Source organism: Schistocerca gregaria, chromosome 8 (assembly GCF_023897955.1).
Source record: "Schistocerca gregaria isolate iqSchGreg1 chromosome 8, iqSchGreg1.2, whole genome shotgun sequence".
In the NCBI taxonomy this organism is placed as follows: Eukaryota; Metazoa; Arthropoda; class Insecta; order Orthoptera; family Acrididae; genus Schistocerca; species Schistocerca gregaria.
In genome coordinates this window covers 88,834,550-88,860,859 of record NC_064927.1, presented here as the reverse complement: position 1 = coordinate 88,860,859, position 26,310 = coordinate 88,834,550, and the positions used below count along the sequence as shown (strand labels likewise).

The following is a 26,310-nucleotide window of genomic DNA, read 5'->3' as shown; positions in this document are numbered from 1 at the left end:
AACCAGGGGGCCCACAATCATTTCGGAGGTAATGCTGCAGATACAATGTTTCATTGAAATATTGTGAACAAGGCTGATGTTCTCAACCCTCTCTGCCACCCACTGGAATGATCCAAGAATGACAGTTGACCCACGACAACACTCACTGTTCATTCCAATGTGCAGAACATTCTGCAGTTGGTTGCACCCTAGTCTGTCAGTGGTTGCTGGAGCAGCTTCTTCAACATGTTAAATGCACAAGATTATGATTCCTGCCTCTTGCTGCTATTTCATTAAGGGATACCATTATTCACTGTATGTTTGAACTGCCGATTATTAACATACCTCTGTCTGTCAGTGATTATGGCTCTTCAGTTTGCCTTGTGTATGCCTTTGGAGTTCCTACTGCAATAGCTGGCAAATGAAATTTGAGATATATGCCTGTTCCCTCTAGATAGTCAATGACTGAAGTGTGTAGTGCTGCAATATCTATTTAAGCTGTATTTAGTAAAGCAGCGAGCAGCAGTAACTACTTTCAATATGCATGTTTGGTACCTACTTAATGGAGTTTCTTCCATCTGATAGCAACTTCAGTCACTTAATGTGCCATATCACCCCAAACAGACAAGATCGATTTTTGTTATTATTGTTGTTGTTAAAACATTACTTTGGAAGCATTGTAACAGTAGTTCAAATGGTAGTAATTTATTTGCATGTAAAAACAGACTAAGTTAAGTGTGATGAAATAATACCTATGGTGATGTTTTGGCTACAGTATAATCTGAGAGCAGCTTTTGTTATGTTTACCAAGTATATTGATAATCAAGCCTTTCTTTCCATTAATTAAATAAGTGTGAATTAAATTTTATTGCTCCAAATTTATTTTAGAAGTATTGAAAAACTCTAAAAAATATATTTGTTTCACAGGTCATCTGTTGAACGCTTTTCTGTTCAAGAGTTTAACAAAGGATTTTTAAGAGCTGTTGAACCACTGTTCAGTCAGCGGTGATTGTTCATTAATGTGGTCATTTGAGAATTTTACTGTGATTCTGGACAGTTCCGGTGCATTTTTCGAAGCTTCTGCGTGTGCCATGAGTGGTGCTTTCTTTGCGTGTACTAAACAAATGAAAACTATGGTATATTGATTGCTTTTTAAGCGCATCAACATTTTTGTGTTAGAAAAACACAGAATATTAATTTGATAAAAGCTAGTGTTTATCATTTAGAAAAATTTCATGTATACAGTAACATCAGGAATGTGTAATGTTAGAATTCAGAGCAAGGATTATAAATATTCAAGAGAGAAACATGGCATTTATTGCTCATCAATCATCCCTTTTTAAAATGTTGTCATATATTCACTTAAGTCAAGGTCATTCAGCTGCATTGTGTGAAATAAGATCTGAGAAAGAAGATAGTTATAATCTGGTAATTATCTTTACTGACTTATGTTTCCAATGAAACGAAACCACTATGCCTAGATAAAGGTTCTGATTAAAAATTCTTATCTTCTGCATTCCGTAACTGTATTCAATTGACGTAGGCTCAGCCTTCTCAGACTGCTTTCAGTGGGCAGTATGCCTGCCCACTCTGGTCCTATTGACATATTATGCTCCGCATTTATCCTGTCTCCCTCTCGTCCATAAATTATGTGGTGTGCGCAAAGTGGGAGAGCTGCAGTGTCGGCAAAGGAGACCTTTCTCCTGAACAGTCTGCATAATGACTCAGCCTAAATAATTACTTGTGAAAGAATAGCATGTGAAACACTAAGTCACAGTGCAATGACAAGTTTACTGATCCCAACGTAAGTAGATTTACCGTAGTGTTGGTAAGCAGAACACGCAGCCAAGGCCATCTGTCATACGTGTTATATCCTAATTAAAATAACTTCATGATTGTCATATTGCAGTGGTGGGGTGCCAGTGTTGCTGGCGTGCAGCCAGCCACTCTACCTATATCAAAATAATAGGCACCACAGCAAGCATATGGCACTTCAGAAAGAACTACAGTTGGTGGGTGGCTGGCCTATACCACTCAACTCCCTGAAACATCAGTTGTGAAGTTATTTTAATGGGAGTATATACCTTACTCATAAAGGAGACAACAAATAGCGGATGCATTGAGTTGTTGATAGGAACACAAAACAGAAAGAAAACTTTGCAGCTACCTGGAAAGGAAGGTTCAGTCTCACTTCCCAAGAGGCCAGCCAGCAAGTCTCAAAATGAATTAGCAGTCATTTGACAAGTTAGTGGATGGGCATTGACACTGTGTGTTCTAATATACTTCGTTTCAAAAAGAGAAGCAGTTACATTGAATTTCACATAGATTTGCAGCTTCAGCTAGCAAAAGTGCTTCAAATAAGAACGTCATTCTATTTGTAAAAATAAATATTTAAACGATGGAATAACAATATGAAAAGGATAGATTGTTGCTTTCCCCACAGTGGTGATGGTGAGTGGCAATAGGCCTATTGAAAAAAGACTGCTGGATTATATTTAGCTACTGGACCAAGTCTTCCATGAAAAATAGACAAAACATTCACACATGCATAAGATACAGACAGGACCAATGTCATATCTGGACAATTCCCTCCTCTATAAAAGACATTAACCATTTCACCTACCAGCACTCCACAAGTCCTCTTCTTTTATCACCCAGCACCTCCTATTTGAAGGCATCACAGACAAACAAATCTATGGTACAAGAATGTGCACCCGCATGACATCATCCTACGCCAACCTGTTGGTGAGCCATCTAGAAGAATCCTTCCTAACTGCCCAGACTCCAAAACCCTCAGTTGGTTTACAATCACTGATGATGCCTTCAAGGTCTGAAACCAAGATGAGGGCACCTATTCCACAGTCCCTCGAGACCTTCTCTCTTATTCATTTCACCTGGTCCTCCGCTGACCATCGAGCCACCTTCCTCGATGTTTCTCACCTCAGGAGTGGCTATATCAGTCCTTCGTCCACACTGAACACCAGCAATACCTATACTTCGACAGCAGCCACCCATTCCATAACCAGAAGTCCCCACTGTACAGGCTAGCCAGCTGCATCTGTAGTGACGAGTGATCTGCCTCCACATATATGCCAAAAGCCTCACTGAAGCCTTTACAGGTTGAAATTACCCTTCCACCTTGTGAAGAAGCGGATCTTTCAAACCTTTTCTCTCCTGTCATCTACCACTTCCCACATAACAAATGTCAAGCTGCAAAGGAGCAACTGCCTCACAACTCAGTACCACCCAGCACTGGAGGAACTGAATCACACTCTCCACCAGATTTTTGACTATCTCTGATCGTGCCCTGAAATAGTGCCCCCCACTATCCTTGCCATTCCTCCCACAGTGTTATTCTCTCGACAAATCACCCTATGCAATATCCTTGACCAGCACTTCTCCACCCCTTCTCCCAGCCCTTTGCCTCATGGTTCATATCCTGGTCTACATGCAAGACCTCCCACTAACACCTAGTCCAGTCCTGTGACAGGTATCTCCTATTCCATCAAAGGCAGCGCTACCTGCGAAATCAGTCGTGATTTACCAACGTAGCTGCAACCACCTTGAGGCATTCTACGAGGGCATGAGCACTAATGGGCTATCTGTCATGTGAATGGTCGGTCACTGCTAAACTGTGACCAAGAAACAGGTGGATGACCTGGTTGCTGAGCATGCTGCCCGACACGATGTGCTTCACAGTCTGTACCATCTAGATTCTTCCCACAAACATCAGCAGCTTTTCTGTATTGCATAGGTGGGAACATTTCCTACAGCATATCCTTTGTTCTTGTAGTCCTCTTGGCCTGAACATTCACTAGAACCTGTCACCATCTGCCTATCCACAAAAATTTTCGTAATGAGGGAGAGTGGGGGAGGTGGGGACAAAAAAATAAAGTATCATTTTAACTGATTATGATGATTTGAAATATGTAGATAATATTTATTTTCAGTTTGAAATGGAGATTACTATTACTCACTACATAGGAGATACCTTCAGAAAAACGGCGGTATGACGAGAACTATTGAATCCAGAAAACATAAAATTGGAAAGTATGTCACTGAAGTTCCATAGTACAAAATATGTAATAAAAAACATCTCTTAAAAATGTGTCAAAAATTATGCTTGTTTTAATTTTTTAAATTTTTGATTGTAGCAAAAGAGCATTTCTGTTGCAACCGTGTGAACACATTTTTTCAGGCTGTTTCTCACTGCGATAGGTATGGTTTTATCACTAACTTTTACCCAGTGATAACTTCTGTTTATCAGAAAGAACTGCACAGAACATAATAAAAATCTTAATTTGTAACTTTCACACCCACATGATACTTGTTTCTTTCCTTGTACCTTGCTAAAGTGATGCTTGTTAGTTATTATTGTATAATGTATTTGGCAGCCAGCTCTTCTTGAATTGTGAAACTGATATATCAGTTGTATGGGTAGCATTACAAAGAGATATAATTTTATGTACAACACCAAAGATTATACAGATTTTAAATTGTAAATTCCACAGAACATAGTGTTAAGTTTGTGACTGATTATTACATGATGTTTGTATTATTCTGTAAAATAAAGTCTTTGCAAAAAGTAATTTAGAGTTCCTTTCCTTACTGATTCTGCTCCTCTTTATGAAAAGCAGTGTTGGGTTGCTCATTAATTTTTCTTTTCATGTCTTCAATGTGTTTTTGCCTCTTTTATTCCACATAGTCAATTTTTCTTTTCTCTTTCCTATACAATATTTGAGGATTGTGATGGGAAAAAAATGCATCAACATTGCAAATACTCTTAGTAAAGAAAATTTGTTTTCTTTATATAAAGATGTGTGAAAGGAACAAGTGAAACACAAATGTAGAAATGAATGCTTACAGAATTTTTGAAGACACTTGTTGTGAGTAGCAGTCTCTCTTAATGTCTGATGGAGTTAAGTGCTGCATGAGAGGGAAACAGTAGTAAACTTTCTGAAATACCAGCCATATTCCACCTGAAAACCCCAAACCCACTCTTCCTCTTCATTGGCTATTTGATAGAGGTTGGTGAGGTCATTATTATTAGCTGGAGAGAGACTTTTTTTTTTTTTGAAATTGTGAAAACCTGAGACATATCTGCACTTGTTCTTATAGCTGCCCTGGAACAGCGCTGGATGTTAAGTTCACAGGTACATTTAACAACCATTTGTGAGTAATAATTTAGGATACAATCATTAGTTTTGAGTTCTGTTACTTACAGCATGTTGATTAAAATTCCTCAGCCTATTAGTTGTAATCTATGCTACCAGGGTTGCCACAAATTCTAGAAATTGGAGAAATCAGGGAATTTCAAACATATCAGGAAAATTTGGAAAAAAACCACTGGAAAAATCTCGTTTTTGTCTCAGTAGATGAAATGATTTGTTTGTGAGGTGTCACGCATCACAGCTGGCTGGGCATCGCTTCCCTGCTCCCTGCTCCCTGATTCTTACTGCTTCTCTGCTTTCTACCGGTTAGTGCTGCCACCACTTCTTGCCGCTAGCCTAGTGCTGCCATTGAGAGGCAGGGAAGCATGAGGAGTTGTTGGTGTGGATCTGATTCTCAGAGATTGTTGACAAACCGGCTGGAGACGGCAGTCAAGTATGCACGAGTTGTGTCTGAGAGATTGTGTTATTGTGTATGTGCTCTCATTTTCTGACAATGGCTGTGGCCAAAAATTTAGTTGTGAGAGTGTGGTTGTCTTTTCTACTTGCCTGTCTGCAGCTTGGTGAACATCTTTATGGTGAGTTGCTACTTATTCTCGTTAGTACTGATTCTTAGAGTATTGGCACAAGTTATCTGTTGCATGGATTGATCACTGTGGTCTTATTTCATCAATATGGTGTCTGTGACATGTGAATAGCTGGCCACACGAGTGGACTTCCACGACGGGCCAAAACTATAGGCCATTTCTGCCAATCTGAAGCCCATCTTTTCTCACTAATGTGCAAGCTCTGCCTGTTAGATCTAGTCTCACTGATCTGCCCGTAGGTCATATCTGTTTGTGTGTGGTGTAATGCAGCGGATTTTCACGGTTTATCCGTGCATCCGGGACAGCGGTGATCCTCGGCAGCCCAGAGGCCGAGGGCAATGGATTTCAGAAATTGCAACTGTCATTGCAAATACATTAAACAGTGCGGCTTTTCATAGATGTTTTATTTATCCTAGAACATTTTGGCACCTCGAAAGTAGTTTATAAAGACAAAAAGAAGAAAATTGTGGCAATTGCTGCTGGTTTGTTTGCTATGTACTCACATACTTCTTGAAAGAAAAATCACAATACCTGTAAAATAATAAACATAACACAGTGGGTAATAACTGACAATAACGAACATAGCAGAACCAACATTTTATTGGCGGTCACCTACAGTGCTGGTTTACACAACTCTTCCCTGCCTTATACACTTCTTCCAAGACACCTACATTTTTCTGAGGTTACTTCTGAAATCAGTGAAGGTACTTTAAATCTGTCTTTTGACTCCAAGGAAATACATATTTTTGTCTTCAAATGTGTTTTGTTTTATTGAAATAAAATAACAACAGTGGTCTTAGTGAAGCACACATATCATTTGGCTTGCTTTCTCCATCATTTTTGCTCAGACAGGAGAGAAATACAGAAGTCCTTACTTTTTTTTTTCAACTTATGTCTTTACTTACCCTTGAGATCTCAAAATTTATCAGAGAAAAAATGCCAAAATTTGTCTTGAAATCGGGGAATTTCACTTGGGGAAACTTGTGGCAATCTTGACTTCTATATAACGAAAAATTGTTTAATGTTTTTACCAAAAATCTCAAAAAATACTTGACTGATTTGTTTCAAATTTTTATTTGATGCTGTAATAAACATGTGGACAGATATAGGCTGTATACACTGAAGAACCAAAGAAACGTACACCTGTCGAAAATCGTATAGGGCCCCGCGAGCTTGCAGAAGTGCCACAACATGACGTGTCATGGACTCAACTAATATCTGAAGTAATGTTGGAGGAATTGACCCCATGAATCCTGCAGGGCTGTCCATAAATTCGTAACAGTACGAGGTGGTGGAGATCTCTTCTGAACAGCACGTTGCAAGGCATCCCAGATATGCTCAATAATGTTCGGGTCTGGAGAGTTTGGTGGCCAGCAGAAGTGTTTAAACTCAGAAGAGTGCTCCTGGAGTCATTCTGTAGCAATTCTGGACATGTGGGGTGTCACACTGTCTTGCTGGAATTCCCCAAGTTCGTCGGAATGCACAGTGGACATTAGGTTGTCTCCATTCCCAGGAAGTCTGTCTGCTCGATATAATTTGAAACGAGGTTCATCCAACTAGGCAACGTGCTCCCTGTTACCAACGATCCAGGGTCAGTGTTAACAGGTGTAAAGCTTTGTCATGCAGTCATCAAGGGTACACGAATGGGCCTTCAACTCTGTAAACCCATATCGATGATGTTTTGTTGAATGGGTTGCGTGCTGCTGACACTTGTTGATGACTCAGCATTGAAATCTGCAACAGTTTGCGGAAGGGTTGCACTTCTGTCATGAATGATTCTGTTCACTCGTCGTTGGTCCCATTCTTGCAGGATCGTTTTCCAGCTGCAGCGATATCGGAGATTTGATGTTTTACTGGATTCCTAATATTCATGGCCATCATCATCGTCGTCATCTTGTACAGTTTTCAGCCTCTGGCCGGGCCTGTTTGGAACATAGGCCTCTCCATCATCTTGTGTCTTGCCACCATCTCTCTGTCTTCACCTTGATCCAGTTTTCTCCTTTCTTCTGGATGCATTCCTCCACTCGTTTCAGTCATCCATGTCTCAGTCTTCTTCTTGGTCTCTTTCCTTCTAGTTTCATCTCACGTATTCTCCTGGGTATCCTCTTCTCCTCCATTCGCTTAACATGTCCTTACCATCTCAGCCCTGATTTCTCTATCTCCTCCTGTAATGGTACCACCTTCATTAACTCTGTGATCATCTCATTTCTCAACCTGTCTGTAGTTCCATGTTTTATCCCTGATCTGCGGGTTACTTCACACTTGAATTCACTTAGTTTTAATGCCTACCTCGTCAGTCTACTGGATAGGTCTTTCATACCTAGTTCCCACTTTAAAGCAGCATAACCTGCCACTAACTTTACCTTCCAGCCATACAGTTAACACCAGAAGTATGTTTTTCCATAAACCAGGCTCTCTGCTGTAGAGTAATTCTGTTCAACTGTCTCGATGCAATAGCGATAAGATGTTTCTGACCGTCAACTTCGTGACTTTAAACACACCGAAGATCATGTCTGGCACACAATATGATAATATGAACTCTTTCTGAAAGTCTGGACATATCAACACTGTACTCAACATTAACACCTTTTTCGATTCAACAGATCCTGTTCGACATTTCTCTGATCACACGAACTTGATACCCTTTTTCAGCATCTTTGTAAGCGGTGATGCTATATCCACAAATCCCCTATCCTATAATAATTTATGAAACCCAGAAAAGATTGCAACTTCTTGGTTGTTTCTGGCACTGGAAAATCTTAAACTGCTTAGATTAATCTAGGATCAGTCTGCACACCATCTTTACTAATAATACTGACTAAATAGTTGACTTCTTCCAGCAAAAAGTCACATTTTTCCATACTTAGTGTCAAAAGAGCTGCTCGTAACCTCTTGAACACTTCCCTCAGTTGTTGCCTATGCTCCTGTGTATTCCTTGAAAACATGACTACTTCACTGAGATATACCAGACACTGACATGGCTCAATGATCCTTGCAGAAAAAACTGATCTTGAAATTCCAGTAACAGGTTTTTTATCTGTGTGCTCTGTTTTCCTTCCAAAAGCTTCAGTTTTTCTCAAAATACACTCCTATCAGCATCCTGTGCCCTCATAAGGCCTACACTCCCTGTGTGGTGATCTTACGCATCTGGAATCTCCAATGTGTCCAACAGGGTTCCTTTTCATAACTTAACTTCCTCAGCATTATAATTACCTCTCCTGGCTTGTACTATCTCTCCTCCATCCCATCATGTTTCATGAAAAACATATTGTATCCAACACTTCTGTATCTTTGAGCAATTCTGCTATGCACAACATATTAACTAGTAAGTCAGGCTCCACATTCACCTATAACAACTTTCCAGTGCCAGTCGATACACAATCACGTTTAACGTTAATATTCATCATTTAACTGGATTGTCTCGTATACCAGATGTTCCTTGCAACAGATCACCATTGACAGCAGCTTCCCTAGCTGGAATGTCTTCCCACTAATCTCCACTATACATCATAGAAGGTCCTTAATGGCATGATGCTGATGCAGGAAGTATAACCCCAGGATAATACTGTAGCCCTTGTTTACTTGAGATCTCATTTCCACACAGTGTCTAAATTCAGCTGTCTCAGAGGAAAACTTCATCATTACTGACTTTAGTGGTCACGTATATTATTCTTTACTCTGCGCAGCTTGTAGTGTGGTGGTTTCAAAAGCCTCCTACATATCAGCTCTCTTTATACCACCGACACATGTGCCCCCGTGTTCAACAATGCTTTATATTCTCTGACATTTATTACACTTATTCCACCTCTGCATTCAATTTCACTGAATTTATTTTCTTCCTGTCGTGGCTCTAGGGCTCCCTCTTAAGTTTAAATGACATTTTCTACCTCTCAGATCACTTCTACCATTACCCCTATATTCCTGTCAATGACCTACAGTCCATAAATCATTGGTAGCCCATTCTATACCAACCACTCCTTCACTGCTGGTTGCACTGCACCTGTATGCACATAAATAAAACACTTTATGTTTGATGAAAACATATGTCTTTGATCCCTCACCCTTGTCAACCTGTGAATTTTCTCATACTCCAGTGCTAATCTAACCACTGCATGGAGATCTTTAGGCACCCCAGTGCGCACCCACTTCCACATTTCTGGTGCTACACCTCTCAAAACTCCATCATTGGTCAGCCTCCAGCAGTACTACTTTGTTCATTACCTCACTCTGTGACAATTTATAAATGTGAACATTCAGATTCCTAATTCTATCTGTGAAGTCCTCTACAGCCCTATTATGCATTCTATACACCATATCCAATTGCTCACGAAAAAATGGTGCACTGCTTTGCTTCCTATATCTCTTCTCCAACTCTTGTCTCAGTTGATCAAAAGTCTCTGAATTGTGTAAAGCTTCTGTACACTGTATAAACAACTTCCTCTCCTATTAAATGCACTGTCGCAGTCTACAGTAATGTTTGTCCCAGCCAACACTGTATTCAGCCAATGACTTGAGAGCCTTTACAAATGAGATATCTTCAAACACCAGGAAAGGGAGAAACATGGTTAACAACATCCAGATCCACTTCTAGAGTGTGTGACTTCAACAATTCTATCTCCCATCTTTTTCTGCCATTTTATTATCCAAGCCAATGTATCTGCCCTCAATTGAGCTACCTCGTTTTACTAATGACCCTCCCTATAGACTCTTCTCTGATGACACCCAATGTCTGATTTTTCTCTTGACTCACTGTTACTCTTTTTTATGGCTCAGACATAATAAATAAAAAATAACACAAAACAGTAATCCAACACTAACCCAGACCGACCACTCTACAGCTACTTCTATTACCTATCTATTTCTTCTGGCTAATCATGAGCCACCTGGACTCTTCACATTGTCTAGCTGTGTGCTTAAAACATGTAAAGCAAATCAGTGCTAAAGAAACAACACAAGGAGAAAACTGCCCAAGAAAATTACTCTGTGTACAAGTACAGAACCAACAATTCATCTCTTGCATTATTCCTAAACTGTGACAAATCCATTGGTTCCTCCAGTCTTACAAACATAGCCCAAATATAATAATACCCCCTAGACTTTGAGCCCACGACTGTCATTACACAAGAACAAAAAAGATCTTACTCATCCAAACAATGATACTGTGGGCTCTGGCTCAGATGTTGCACTGCAGGGGAAGGCATATCTCGCACTGCGTAACATTGGCATCCCTGAAACAAATCTGAAGGGTGTAGTTACACACATGGTGGTTAGTGATAGTGGTGACAGATTGATTGGTCAAGAGGAAACACAGTTTGCAGTAATGAATGCCTTTATTTAATTCCAATAAATAATGTATCTCAGTTCAGTGAGGCAAAAACACCTCACTTTGGTCTCCCTGGCCAGCACTGATGTACGGGTGGTGGCTTCCACTGTGTAGCTGCCCTGCAACGGTGAGGCAAGCCCTGTGGCAGGTCAGCAGCCTCTGGAGGCTGAGCTCATGCCGTAAGTGGTATCATACTTCCCACGGTGGCACCTCCGCCTCGTACTCGTTTACCGCGACAACACGTGGAGAAAACCAGTGGGCTCCAAATTACTGCTCTCTGGCAGGAGTCAGATGGCAGCTGGCACTGGGGCACTAGGTCCCTCTAGGAACTCAGTGCCGGTGGCAGCTGGCACGGATGGCAAACTCAGCGGGGTTGTGGCACTGAGCGCCGTGAGAAACTTAATACTGGTTGCAGCATGTGCAGCCCGATCTCGAACGTGTGACTACTGCCAGAAATTCCCAATTGTCCCATTCCCCAGTGTGGCTCTTGGCATTGCGGTGGAAGTGCTGGACTCAAGAGATGAGAGAATATGTCTACCTCAAAATTGAGACAGATTTGTATCATTCTGGGGCATATTTGTTTCACTAAAATCTGATCCCTAGTCATGTTGCCCATGACGAGAGACTGGTCCTGGTGTGGAAACATTGACTCACCTGCATTGCCACTGTGCAGTGCAGTTTTCTCCTGAGCATAGGTAGCCTCCTTTCACAATCACTTTATGTGTATTTTAATATGACCAACATGTGGTCACACTTGCAGCTACCAGACTGTGGTTGTTGATGCAAAGCTTTCTCACTACTTCTCATTATTTTAGCTAAAAACTGGTTAGTGGAACATATCCTCAATACATGCTCTGTTTAATTTAATTTTTGTTGGTGAAAACTGACAGTTTTTGTCCACCAATGACATTTGTCTTTTCATTTACCTAAAGCTTCAAATATTAGTAGTGCAGCACACACATAAATACATGTTTAATAATGTAGCATACAATGCAAAAACAATGTGAGAAATGGCTTGCAAACAATGTGAATGTACTTTGAGAAATGTTTGCTGCCATTCTGGACAGATCCATCAACACAAAAAAGGTTGGAAATATATTGCAAAACATAATAGGAAATGGGTTTGCAACAGAAACATGTTTCCAGTAGCATTGTGTATGCAGCTTAACAAAAAAATGAAGAAACTGTTCACACTTTTGTTGCAATGAATAACTTGGCATTGTCAATCCAAAGGGCCCGGGTTCGATTCCCGGCTGGGACGGAGATTTTCTCCGCTCTGGGACTGGGTGTTGTGTTGTCCTAATCATCATCATTTCATCCCCATCGACGTGCAAGTCGCCGAAGTGGCGTCAAATCAAAAGACTTGCACCAGGCGAACGGTCTACCCGACGGGAGGCCCTCATCACACGACATTTCATTTCATTACTTGGCATAATGAGAGTGGCCCCATCTAGCACCTAAAAAATGAGAAACAAGTATTTCATATCGGGGAAAACTAGTCATAAAGAGTTAGTCTCATCACAGCCTAATTTGAATCTCCTCACGATTCTTTATGTACATTTTTGCACCTTTTGCATTGTAGTGATTTCTAAACCTTTCCTTTCGTCTTCCTCTACTACTACTACTACTAATACTACGCTGTTACTCTACTATTACTCCTTCCCTCCACTGTTTCACCCTCCCTCTTCCCCTTTTCTTTTACCATTATTTATTTGTACACAGTCAATAATATGTTGCAGCACGCAGTCACCACAGTCTGAAGTGGAGAAATCTACCGTCCCATGGCAAAGAAATGTCAGTGTATTCTAGAGATGGCCAGAAATGAAAAATTCAAGAAACTGAGAACCAAAAGTACAGGAATATACATCCAGGAACCAACACCTTTGAGGAGTACAACAGCCAGCCCTTTTTGAGTAATCTACTCACTTACTTGTGCCCATTCACTGCAAAACGATATCATGGGCAAGTACAAAATATTCTTAAAAGTTTTTTTACCAGCCAGATCTAAACCAAGTCAAACTAAGCCAGTGTGTCGTGTAGCAATCAGAATGACAAACAGGCAGAGAGTCGAAGCTGGAAATAATGAAGTATCCCAGAAGCTATTGCTTCGTCTCAGCCGAGTGAGAAGCCTGAATCATTAGTTCAGCAATGTGACGTTATTAAGGAGGGATCATAATGTAATTCTGACAGCACAGCATGATGCTGCAAGAATGAGTAGGTGTTCCACAAGAACACCTATCAGCCTGCTGGCATGATGGAAAAGCATTAACCTGAAGCACTGAAAGCTACTGTTGTGCCACCAAGGTGTGGCAAAGAAGTCCAGAAAATGAGGACACGTGCGGCCACGCTCGGCAAGACATAATGTTATTGCCTCAGGTGTACAGTAATAAATACTCAGACTTTCAGACCCACGTTTATTTAGTTACAGTGAACCAATTATGATGCAGCCCCGTGACATGCTACCTACTATTTTACTGATGACTTCCACCTTCAAGATTGCTGCCTACCTGTCTGCCAAACCTGGTCACTGTAGGTCACTATCATGTCATCCACTGACGTGAAGTCTTGGGGACATCTACCTCAAGCTTGCTGAGAGATCAGCTGACAGTGTTTGACTCACCATCAGCCCGACACTGTATCTGGATGGTGTTTTAAAGGCTGCTGCCTCTGACTTGCATCTGGTGCTCGCGGCCTACCTCTGGTGGGGAGGTCATGTTGTAAATTTGCACTTCCATCTACATCTCTTGTAGAGCAGCTGGGGTTCACTCAGGTACACCATTCTATATCCAAAAGAGTATCCTAGTAAAAAGTGTTAGACAATCCTGTGGTCAACGCCACTGTACGAGCTATGCCTGCCAATCCCTACACAGCATCACACCGAGGTTTACAGGAACAACCACAACAGGGACAATTGCCTCAAGAATCTGCTGAGGTGAACGAGTGAGCGTGTTGTGAGGTTGTGTGCTCTATCCACTGTTCTTGCCACAGATGTGGAGAAGATGGTTCAGTTGTAAATCTTAAATTGAATAAATACATGTCTTGCTAATGGTATTTCATTAGTGCACAGATAGCCAGCCAGTCTTAACCACCATACTCCATGCCTTGGCATGCTGCAACTGCAAGATTCTCAGCCCAGGTCATTACAGATTGGTGCCAGAAGTGTTTATGTCAGCTGCCATCAACATAACTGCAGTATCACCATTGTCGACATTGGGACTTCCAACCCACTATAATGTAACGAGGTTCGCGAGCAACTTTCTGTTGGGTTCTCTGGAGGTGTTTATTGTATGTAGTCATGCCGAATTGTAGGAGTTAATACCACTCTCAAAGTGTCATTTGTTGAACTACAGGAACTTGCTGACTGGTCTTTGTTTAGGGAAGATACCATGGAAGTGTATTTAATCAATACCAATGAGGTACAAATTGTGTAATCAGCACTAGCTGTGTGTGACATTTATAGACAGTTTCTGTCCTGAATCATAATGGGTTTTGATCCAGCATAGAAATTAGTTGTTGTCCATTGTTGTGTGTAGTGTAAGTGTAGTTTTTTCCATATCTCTGTTACATGGCAGCTGTAGAATATGCAAAATGATAGAAACAATGTGCTGCTAATACAGGTGAAACTGTTACCATTTTAACACTGTGAGTACAACTGCATGTACAGGGAAATGAAGGACCTTGTAGACAGGACAAAGCATTACAAGCTGCAGTACAGTAGCTGCAGTCAGGAAAAGGAGAAGCTAATGCATTGTTGAGTGTACCCTCCTCTCCTCTCAATCAATCAGCAGTGAACTTGATCCACCTTTTCTGGGAAAGATAATGGAGGATGCAGCTGTATTCATTAAAGATGTATTAACTTTTGCCAAATTGTGTTGTTGGATGGCTGAAATATGTTTATGCATGCCTAATTAATTAGTGGGAGAAGCTAAAACACATATAATGTGTCACGAGGCACTTAGTAAAGCAAAAATGATTCAGGAGTTATCTGATGGCCTCAGCCTATGCTACTGGAAACAGAACAGTGTAAGATTTTTCAGGAAAAACTAAGTATTCTGGTGCAGAAACACGAGTTAGTGGAATCCTTCTTGTATAGAATCCAGAAAGTTAATGCACAAACGTATGAAATGAATCGATGTGTGGGGCCGATGCAGTTTATTTGCATGAAGCCAAGAATAAGGCTCTCAGTGTACCTGTAGGGTAGATCCACCAACATGCTATCCACAGTCAGAATAGAGAATCTATCTGATCTGCCTACAGCTATTAAGATCTCGAGACATGTGAAATAATTCCGTATATGACAGGATATAGTGATCATTTGATATTCACCTCTGAAGTGAAGTGCAGCAGATGTGAACATATAGGTCACCTGCAAAGGCAGTGCCATCAATCAGAGAGTTATGACTGTGATCGCATTGGTCATGAGACACGAGAGTGCACAAAGAAGAAACAAGGGAAATGTCACCATATAAAGCATCCGTTAAATGCAAATGGGCATTTGTTGCCTGTTGCAAAGCATTCCCAGAAGAATGGAATGCTGCACAGACACATTCAGAGTTGAAGTGCTGCTTGTTAGGTGTAGTACACAGCAAGGAAGACAAGTTTTTAGTGGACATAGGTGCACACATGTCAGTGTGGATCTCTTGAGGACTGTTTATAGGAAGTTATATTGTGCACCAAAGCACCTGCAACCACTGATGGAAGAATTCTTTGATCAACAACAGAAGGAATAATAGAACTTAGTAATAGTCCACAGAGAGCAAGCATCACATCATTCTTAAAAAGTCACCAGATGGTACTAGGAAGTACAGTTTCTGTTGCAGTTACTGATACTTGAACACAAAAACTAATACTGACACATATCCTACCTCCAATATTACTGAGACATGGGCAATCTAAGCCAATGCAGATATTTTACAACATGGATCTAATAAGCGGATGTTGCCAGCTAGAAGTAGTTGCAGAAGATAGGCCATAAACCGCCTAAACAACACCATCTGCTCATTATCAGTAGCAGTGAATTCTGTTTGGGCTCAGAAAAGCACGAGCTACATCTCAGAGACTGTTAAATGGAAACTTTGTGGATTGAAACCCAAGAAATGTATAGTATACTTGGATCACATCATTGTACTTTTGAATGATATGGTAGAACAAGTAAAATGTTTGGAAGGAATATTTAAAAGCCTACAAACAGCATGTCTGATGCTCATCACAGATAAATGCCATTTTGTGCAGACAGGAGTTAACTTCCTTGGTCATGTAATGCAGGGCTGCAATGTTTCAGCACTCTAAATGAAAGTGGGTCATTTAGAATGCCTTTTTAATGCTCTTTACAAAAACGTAATCTGTTTTCTTCTAACATCCACAGTTTTTATGTAATTCATAAAGCTTCTTATTTTTAAATTTCCCATATAACATATACTGCAGTAGATTGTAAAGGGATTCAACATGATTGACTGTGATAAGAATGATTCTTCCTGAGTTGTTTAGAAGTACACAAATGCACCACAGGCACGTGAGTATAAATTTAAAGTGAAATTTGTGGATGTTGATATTACAAGGTCATCAAGAATATTATGTGTGAATGTCATGTGTTTTGTTACATCTGTAGGTCTCTGACTCTCAAAAGCAGGAGAGAGAACATAACCTCATTTGGGATTCCAGTAGTATGGAGAGAACAAGGAAACCATGTAGATGATTGCTATTTTTGTATGGTGAAAGTTGGCTGGCATAACAAGGACAGTATCAAAGGAAATGTTTATCAAAACAAAAATCAGCCATAAGACCCATACCACACAGTCCTCCCGGTACCGAGTGCCACGAGTTTCGAATCTGTGCCAGGCGGCACAGTTCTCAATTATCACTAGAGGTCTGTGCAGGAGTCACCACGCTCCTGGCCCACGTATAATGTCAGAGAGCCACTGTGGAGCAAGTGTTCCCAGCAGCCAATAGCAACGTACTCTGTCACATAGTTAAGCGCCTGCCTCTCACTCAGCGAGGCAGTCTGATATTCGTGTGAGTCCCTCGATATCTCTCTTACAGACATCGTGTTTACTTTGCTTATTTCCACGTATGAGTGGACGTTGTTGCTTTCATGAGGTTTTCGCTTTTGACCCCGTTACTTGTTGCATGTTGTTGTCATCGGTGTCTCGCTCGGCCGTCTGTCATTGTGCACTTCCAGCCTTTCCCATTCATCTGTCTTGTTTATTTGCAGGCGACTCCCATTCAGTCCCGCTGTGCTTTCGTTCACGGCCATCCACAACATTTTTGGTGTCGAGGTGAACGGTGGTAGTTTTTAGCATGGAGGCGAAGTTGGTCTGTCTTCTGGAGCAGCAGCAGCAGTTGATGCAACAGCAGCAGCTCCAGTTAGACATCTTACAGCAGCCGCTGCAGTTGCTAATGGACAAAGTTGATGCAAGGGATGCACCCACAACAACTTCCAAGTCCTCTGGTGTCCGATGCTTTCCCACGTCTGCCGTTGTCCCCACCATTTAATGACGCTACAGAAGACTGGGAAACATATTTACATTAACTGAAACATTTCACGGCCCTTCAGGTCACGGATGACTCGTAGTGGTCGTTTTTGTCTTGGGCCTCCCCAGACACATTCTTTCTTCTCCCCAAGATGGCACCGTTGTCCGATCCTGTGGCTCTCTCTTTCCAGAAGATATGCCTTTTGCTGACAAACTATTATTCCCAACACTACCATGTGGTCGCCTCTCGGGTGGAGTTCCACCAGTACCTCAAACAGCCTAGTCAATCGTATCATTCCTGGGTGATGGGCTTGCAGGGTCTCAGCCGTCAATGCGATTTTACGTGCTCCAGTCAGTAGTGTAAGGCTTTATATGTAGACTCCCTGATCTGGGATGTGGTGGTTCAGCTGGCTCCCAATCCTGAGGTCCGCACTGCAGTGTTGAAGCTCGATAACCCCTCCTTGGAAGAGATTCTCCGTATTGCCCACTCATTTGAAATTACTCAGGCAGCTAACGAGCGTCTTATGGCGCGGCCGCAGGTGGCGGCAATAGAGGAGTCACAGCGTGTTCCGCCCTCGCGATGTCGACGTGGCCCGGCCAACAGAAGCCAGCGCCATCAGGAATCCTCTTTGTCCAACGTCTCTATGGCATCGGCACCTCTGGTCGCCCCTAGTCGCCAGTCGCGTGGCCCTCTTCCATCTTGCTCACAGTGCTTTACTGCCCATTCTCCAACTGATAGTCCCCACCTATGGAAAACGTGCACCCTGTGTGACAAGGAGGGCCACATCCGATCGGTTTTCGCAGTCACTTGACTTGCTCCAGACCTTCCCCTCCTGGGCGCCAATATACTGTACACGCTCTACAATTGGTCGGCGGACTGGATGACCCATCAGTGTGGAAGCTTTTCCTCATGCTCCGCCTTTTTACTGAGAATTTCAGTTTTCAGGTGACACTGGGGCCACTGTCTCCCTGAATAATTTGGCAACATATACCCGACTGGGCTCTCCTGAGTTATCACCTCCCTCTTGGCGTTTGGTCTCTTATGGAGATTGTTCCATTCCCCTTCGTGGGCAGTTTGTCGTCCAGGCGATGTACAAACATATTCCCCGGTTCCTTGCCCTATTTGGCGTCGACCATTCGTCGGCTTCGAATATTTTTGGCCTGGATGCATTTCAACTGTTCGGCTTTTCAATTTCCTACGTAGTTAAGGTCGTTTCCACAGCTGTTCCTTGTCAGGACTTGGACGATCGGTGTTCAGCTTTTGCGTCGTTGTTTGCAACTTATCTCTGATGTGCTTCGGATTTTCAGGCGCACATCAGACTTCAGCCGTATGTGCAGCCTCGCTTTTTCTGGGCCTGACCCATTCCAGTGGCCTTACAACCAGCAGTCAAGCAAGAACTTGATCGGCTACAGGCTGCTGGCGTTCTGGAGCCTGTGACATGGGTTCCTTCGGCTATGTGGGGACTTTGGCACTACTGTCAATGCTCAGTCCCTCATACACACTTACCTCATTCGCCAATAGGAAGACCTTCTCGCCAAGCTTGCCAGAGGAGAGTACTTCTCAAAGATCGACCAGGCTGAGGCATACCACCAGTTACCCTGGGATGCCGATTCCCAGAACATCTTGGTTATCAACACACCTTTCAGATTATACAAGTACAAGCGCCTTCCGTTTGGTGTCTCTTCAACGCCAGCAATTTTCCAGTGGTTCCTGGAGCAACTTACGCAGCCTATCCCCGCCTGTGTGAATTATCTGGATGACATCTTGGTCACTGGGTGTTCCTGCCAGTAACATATGCAAAACCTCAGCGCCTTATTTCACGCTCTGCAATCTGCAGCTTTATGCTGTCGGCTGGACAAGTGTTACTTTTTTCTTTTTCAACCAGAATACTTAGACCACTGGCTTAGCAAAGATGGCATTCACCCTTTGGGTCGTAATGCGCGGCCATTGAGACCTTTCATCGTCCCAAGGACTTATCTGAACTCCAGGTGTTTCTGGGAAAGGTTACTTATTACTTAAAGTTCTTACCCCAGGCTGCCTCCATTGCTCAACCCCTCAATCACTTGCGTCACAATGGACTCCTGTGACCAGGCTTTTCTCCGTTTAAAGGTGATGCTGAAGTCGCCCCTTGCCTTACTCCCTTCTCTCCAGACGGCCCCTTGGTTGTGGCAGCTAATGCGTCAGCATATGGCATTGGGGCCATCCTCGTACATGAGAATGCCGATGGCTCAGAACAGCCCATCGCTTATGCATCTAAGATGTTGACCCCAGCACAATGTAACTACTCCCAGATTGAAAAGGAAGCCCTGGCAATAGTGTTCGTTATCCAAAAATTTCCCACCCATGTCTTTGGGGCAAAGTTCACCCTCCTGATTGACTGTAAACCCTTAGTTACGTTTTTCAGACCCCACTCCCACCTTCCAGAGTGGACGGCTCAACATCTCCAGCGCTGGGCGTTATTTGTACAGAATCAAAAATGGTTCAAATGGCTCTGAGCACTATGGGACTTAACATCTATGGTCATCAGTCCCCTAGAACTTAGAACTACTTAAACCTAACTAACCTAAGGACATCACACAACACCCAGCCATCACGAGGCAGAGAAAATCCCTGACCCCGCCGGGAATCGAACCCGGGAACCCGGGCGTGGGAAGCGAGAACGCTACCGCACGACCACGAGATGCGGGCTGTACAGAATCACGCTTACGCCATCCGGTATAAGCCCACCATGCTAATGGGGACGCTTTGTCACTTCTCCCAGCGGGCCCCGATCCTGCATTTGACAAACAGGAGGTCCTCTGCTTTCATATTGATTCCGCCCACCAGGATTCGCTGGATGGTCTGCCTCTTATGGCTGCTCACATTGTCATGGCTACACACTGAGACCCTATCTTGCGTGGCCCACAGGTGGCCCTCCCATATTACTCATCGGTTGCGGACTGACTTCAACCTGTGGTGTCACCTGTCCCACAGGCTCTCTGCGGTCGACGATGTCCATCTGTTGGCCACAGAGTCGGATGGTCATCCCTCCGGATTTGCGGCATCAAGTGCTCAGTTTGTTACACTGCAGGCACTGGGGGTATGTTTTGGCTCGTCGGCACTTATCGATGGTGATGTTGCCTGCCTGGTCTGTGTGTGTGTGTGTGTGTGTGTGTGTGTGTGTGTGTGTGTGTGTGTGTGTGTGGGCGCGCGCGCGCCACCAGGCAAGCCCCTCTCCCACTCGTTTGCACCCTGGCCTATGCCTCTCCTGCCCTGGAATCACATCCATCTCGATTTTGCAGGCCCATTTTTGGGAGTCTATGTGGTTACTTATAACTGATGCCTGCTCCAAATACACATACGTTGTCCGCATGGAGTCCACCACCATGGCCCTGGTCCAACTTCTCGCCATTGAGGGGTTGCCTCACACATTGGTCTCCGATAATGGGCTCCAGTTCACAGCATCCTCCTTCCATGACTTCTGTCAGGCCAATGGTATCAAACATGTCCGTAGCCTGCCTTTCCACTCTTTCTCCAATGGCGCGGTGGACGGGCTTGTCCACACATTTAAACAACAGTTGACGAAGGCGGTCGAAACATCTCCAACCACGTCGGCCCTTAACCTGTTCTTGACCACCTATCGCACCACACCAATTGAGGGACATAGTCCAGCAGAGCTCCTCCATGGGTGACAACCACGGACCCTGCTCCAATTGTGCCCTCTCAGCATTACAGTCCCGGCAGGGGCATGTGGGCCTGTGTGTACGGGGAGCAAGACGGGTTGGATGCCCGCCACGGCCGTTGTGGCCCATGGGTGGCATTTGCTGTCACTGCAGATGTTGAAAGGGTTGGAACACCCTCATCATAACCAGCTCCACCCGCGTATCTATCCAGGACTCTCGCCGCCGCCTCCTCCTCTGCTGCAATCTTTGGGTACAGACATGGTCCTCGAGTCCCGGGTGCTGCCTCCCACGAGCCTGCCGCCAGCCCTCCCTGCCTCCAGGTCTATCAGCAGCTCCCTCCTCCACCCTAGTCTCTGTATCGACCATCATGGACACCTTGGACATCCCTTCCTCCCTGCCAACTGCGGCTGACGAGCCCGGGTCTTCTCCTGTCTGCTGACTGCCACGGCACCGTCCGGGCGTTTCTGCCCCTATGTGCAAGTTTCAGGGGGGAGGGATCTGATACCGAGCATCGTGGGTTTTGAATACGTGCCAGACAGCATCGACCTTGATTACCACTAGAGGTCTTTGCAGCCGTCACACCGTAAGCCGTGGCTGCGCACACTCCTGCCCCGCATATAATGTGAGGGTGCCACTGTGGAGCACGTGGTCCCAGTGGCCAATAGTGATGCACCCTATCATGTATTTAAGCGCCTGCCTCTCACTCTGTGAGGCAGTCTGATATTTGCAAGTGTCTCTCAATATTTCGCTTACAGATATCGTGTTTACTTTGCTTATTTCTGTGTACAAGTGGATGTTGCTGATTTCGTGAGGTTTTAGCTTGTGACCCCGTTGCTTCTTGCGTGTTGTTGTTCTTGGTGTCTTGCTCGGTTGTCTGTCATTGTGCATGTCCATCCTTTCATGTTTGTCCGTCTTGTTTGTTTGCAAGCCACTCTCATTCTGTCCCACCATGATTTCGTTCACAGCTGCCCTACGACTGGAACGGTCACGGTTTCAGCAGTCCTAACATTCCTGTGCCTGAACCACCCACTACTTTAGAATCTTCAACATCATCATTGTCAAGAGAATCTTCAGATTATGATTATAACTCTAAACCCACAGGACAATCAGAGCCTTTTACATAAGAAGAATTGGTAAGAGATTTTGATCTGTAAAAAGAAGCAGCATAAGTTTCCAGGTCTCGATTAAAGGAAAAACATTTGCTTATCCTGGGCACAACATTCTATTGGTTTCCATCAAGAGAATAAGAATTTAATAAGTATTTCACTACAGAAGGCTCTCTTGCATATTGTAGGAACATTGAAGATCTGGTATTAAGATATGGTGTCACATACAACATGGCCCAGTGCCAGCAGCATATTCTATGCACTTGAAAGAAACCTATGAAAATATGGAGCTGCTGCTGAATGCATTAAACTATTCAAAACACCAATGAGATGTATGTGGAGAGCTGAAAGTAAAAGGACACCAGTCAGTCAAGCTTTACAAAGTTTCCTTGTTTCCTGTGCCTCTGGGGTATCTGTGCTTATGCATTGCATTGGAGTAGAATAGAATGGCCTGCTAGAACAACAATGAATACCGGGAAGAAAAATGTGATAAGAGAATCTGTGCTGAAATAAGAGAAAATCATCCTGCTGCCTCTTTGTATTACACTGGGAATCACGAAACAGTTCATCAAAGCATTGCCTAAAGATTGTGATTATTTTAAGCACACAGGTTCCAAAATTTCTCTTCTGTCTGGGGCTAAACTCAAAAGAAGAAATATTTATGGAACCAAATATTAGAAGTTTGGTGTAAGATGAAGTATCTGAAAATGAACTAACACAAGAAGAACAACTGGTTTGGACAGAATTTAAGAATGTGGTTGACAGTTTCTTAGGGAACAGGAAACACCCAGACTTTAAAGCCATGGTGGAAAATATGTTGATAGCTCTGAAAATTTTAGGATTGAATATTCTTCGTAGCTATCGTGACTTCTTCCCTGACAATCTTGGGCACGTTAGTGAAGAACCTGGAGAAAGGTCTCATCAAGACATGAAAGAAATAGAAGCACGTTGTCAAGGCAGATGGGGTGAAGGGATGATGGCTAATTACTGTTGGTCTCTAAAAAGAGATAATGTGGAGATTCAGCACAGAAGAAAACCTTGAAGACAAAATTTCAGTATGAAGAGGAAGCGGTACTGGAAAAGTGCAGTGTCTCTGTAAGACTTGAAATATGTTGAACTTAAACTGTGATTAGGTTCTATGACCAAATGCATGCTGTTTGATTTTGTTTAGTGTATACATATGTAAACAGTTACAGATTAGTAGTATAACTGTAAGTGTCTTTATTAATGTATTAAAATGTCTTAATATTGTATATAACAATCAAAAGCTTGCCAATCACAACAGTCTTTTATGTCTGTGTTCTACCGCCACTTGGTGAGTAGATTTTTTATCTATCCAATTAATTAATATTGTATATATTTAACAATTCTTTATAGCATTATTACAGTTTTCTCATATGTGATAACCAAAATCTGATACACCATTTTTCAGTAGAAACCAGCAGTTAATAAAAATCACCCATCAGGATTAAAATCCTTGAACAAAATTGTAGTTTTGCAGCCCTGTGTAATTGATGGAGAAGGTGTGAAAACCAACCCTCAATTAATTTGGTAGTCCAGGAGTTCACAACATGGAAAACAACCAAGCAACTTCAGTCATTCCTTGGCTTCTGCAATTATTATAGAAAATTCATCAAGGATTTTCTGAGAATTGCTGAAACATTAAACCATTTATTAAGAAAAGATATAAAAGTTGAAGGGACAGCAGAATTCCAAACAGCGTTTGAGGCATTGAAAAAAATATTTATATCAGATTCATTATTGATATTCTCAGATTTAAAAAAAATAATTAATCCATCCTTGTGCTCCTGGCAATAGCGCTCAGTCAAACATTAGACTGTGAATAAAATCTAGTGTATTATGCCTCTAGACACCTCAATAAGGTGTAACAGAATTAATCCACAGCAGAAAAGGAGATGCTAACAGTCTTTTATGGCATCACTTATTTGCATGGTCAGAAATTTTAAAGTTGTAACAGACGATGCATTGCTAAAATGATTGTGGCTATTAAAGAATCCCTCTATTACTCTGATAAGACTGAGTGAATTTCATTATAAGCTAGACCATAAACCAGGGAAGAACAAAACAAATGTGGATATGTTGGGCTGAAAACTCAGAATACTGAAAACACTAGGTAGAAGTGTGACTCCGTGCCAGAAGGCTAAAGGAAATGACAGATTGTCAGGCATTCAGATTACAGTCACAGTTTGTGATGCACAATGGCTTACTCTGCAGACAGATAAAATGCAGGCCATGCTTGGTAGTTCCAGCAGCTTTCAGGTCAAAGTTTGGAAAACAAGCATATGATCACATATTAGCAGGTCATGGAAGTCACAGAACTACAGACAGCAGACACATCTCCTACTCTTCCATGAGAATGTCAGTCAAGAAGGCTAGGAGAGTACTGTTACTAGAAAGAGCAGATAAACAGTTGTTCGCATCCCACTTAGTAAATGAATCGACTTCATTTACTTCCGGTACGATGGACGTGGAAGAATTATGGGTAAATTTTAAACACCTTGTAAGTCACGCATTGGGGAAGTATGTGCCGAAAAAGTGGGTTACGAACGGAAAAGACCCACCGTGGTTTAACAGCGCAATTCGGAGAATGCTCAGGAAGCAAAGACAGTTGCACTTGTGGTACAAGAAAGATTGGGAGAATGCGGACAGGCAAAAGTTAGTAGAGATTCGTGCTGCTGTAAAAAGAGCGATGCGCGAAGCATACAACCACTACCACCGTCATATCTTAGCGAAAGATCTTGCTGAAAACCGAAAGAAATTCTGGTCTTACGTAAAATCGGTAAGCGGGTCGAAGGCTTCCATCCAGTCACTCACTGATCAGTCTGACCTGGCAACGGAAGACAGCAAAACGAAAGCTGAAATTTTAAATTTAGCATTTGAGAACTCTTTCACGCAGGAGGATCGTACAAACATAACGCTGTTTGGGTCTTGTACAGATTCCCGTATGGAGGACATAGTGATAGACATCCCTGGGGTTGTGAAGCAGCTGAATGGTTTGAAAATAAATAAATGGCCAGGTCCTGATGGGATTCCAATTCGGTTTTACAGAGAGTACTCTACTGCATTGGGTCCTTACTCAGCTTGCATTTGTCGCGAATCTCTTGCCCAACGTAAAGTCCCGAGTGACTGGAAAAAAGCGCAGGTGATGACGCCTGTATATAAGAAAGGTTGAAGGACGTATCCTCAAAATTACAGACCAATTTCCTTAACATCGGTTTGTTGCAAGATTCTCGAACATATTCTCAGTTCGAATGTAGTGAATTTACTTGAGACAGAGAAGTTGTTGTCCATGTATCAGCACGGCTTTAGAAAGCATCGCTCCTGTGAAATGCAACTCGCTCTTTTTTCACATGATATCTTGCGAACCATGGATGAAGGGTATCAGATGGATGCCATATTCCTTGACTTGCTGAAAGCGTTTGACTCGGTGCCTCATTGCAGACTCCTAACTAAGGTACGAGCATATGGGATTGGTTCCCAAATATGTGAGCCGGCTGCGGTGGTCTCGCGGTTCTAGGCGCGCAGTCGGGAACCGTGCGACTGCTACGGTCGCAGGTTCGAATCCTGCCTCGGGCATGGATGTGTGTGACGTCCTTAGGTTAGTTAGGTTTAAGTAGTTTTAAGTTCTAGGGGACTGATGACCACAGCAGTTGAGTCCCATAGTGCTCAGAGCCATTTGAACCATTTTTTGAAACCTAATATGTGACTGGCTCGAAGACTTCTTAAGTAATAGAACCCAGTACGATGTCCTCGATGGTGAGTGTTCATCGGAGGTGAGGGTATCATCTGGAGTGCCCCAGGGAAGTGTGGTAGGTCCGGCTGTTGTTTTCTATCTACATAAATCATCTTTTGGATAGGGTGGATAGCAATGTGCGCCTGTTTGCTGATGATGCTGTGGTGTACGGGAAGGTGTCGTCGTTGAGTGACTGTAGGAGGATACAAGATGACTTGGATAGCTTTTGTGATTGATCTAAAGAATGGCAACTAACTCTA

General features: G+C 42.9%; 1 protein-coding gene across 1 annotated transcript in view; it reads left to right on the top strand.

The window, feature by feature from the left end:
* LOC126285027 (GDP-Man:Man(3)GlcNAc(2)-PP-Dol alpha-1,2-mannosyltransferase) overlaps positions 1–4,568 on the top strand; it is a 62,356-nt gene extending 57,788 nt beyond the window's left edge. The window contains exon 10 of the mRNA XM_049984351.1: positions 907–4,568. Within this exon, the coding sequence (XP_049840308.1) occupies positions 907–988 (82 nt within the window). The 3' untranslated portion in view covers positions 989–4,568. The remainder of the gene's footprint in view (positions 1–906) is intronic.
* The last annotated feature ends 21,742 nt before the right edge of the window (positions 4,569–26,310 follow it).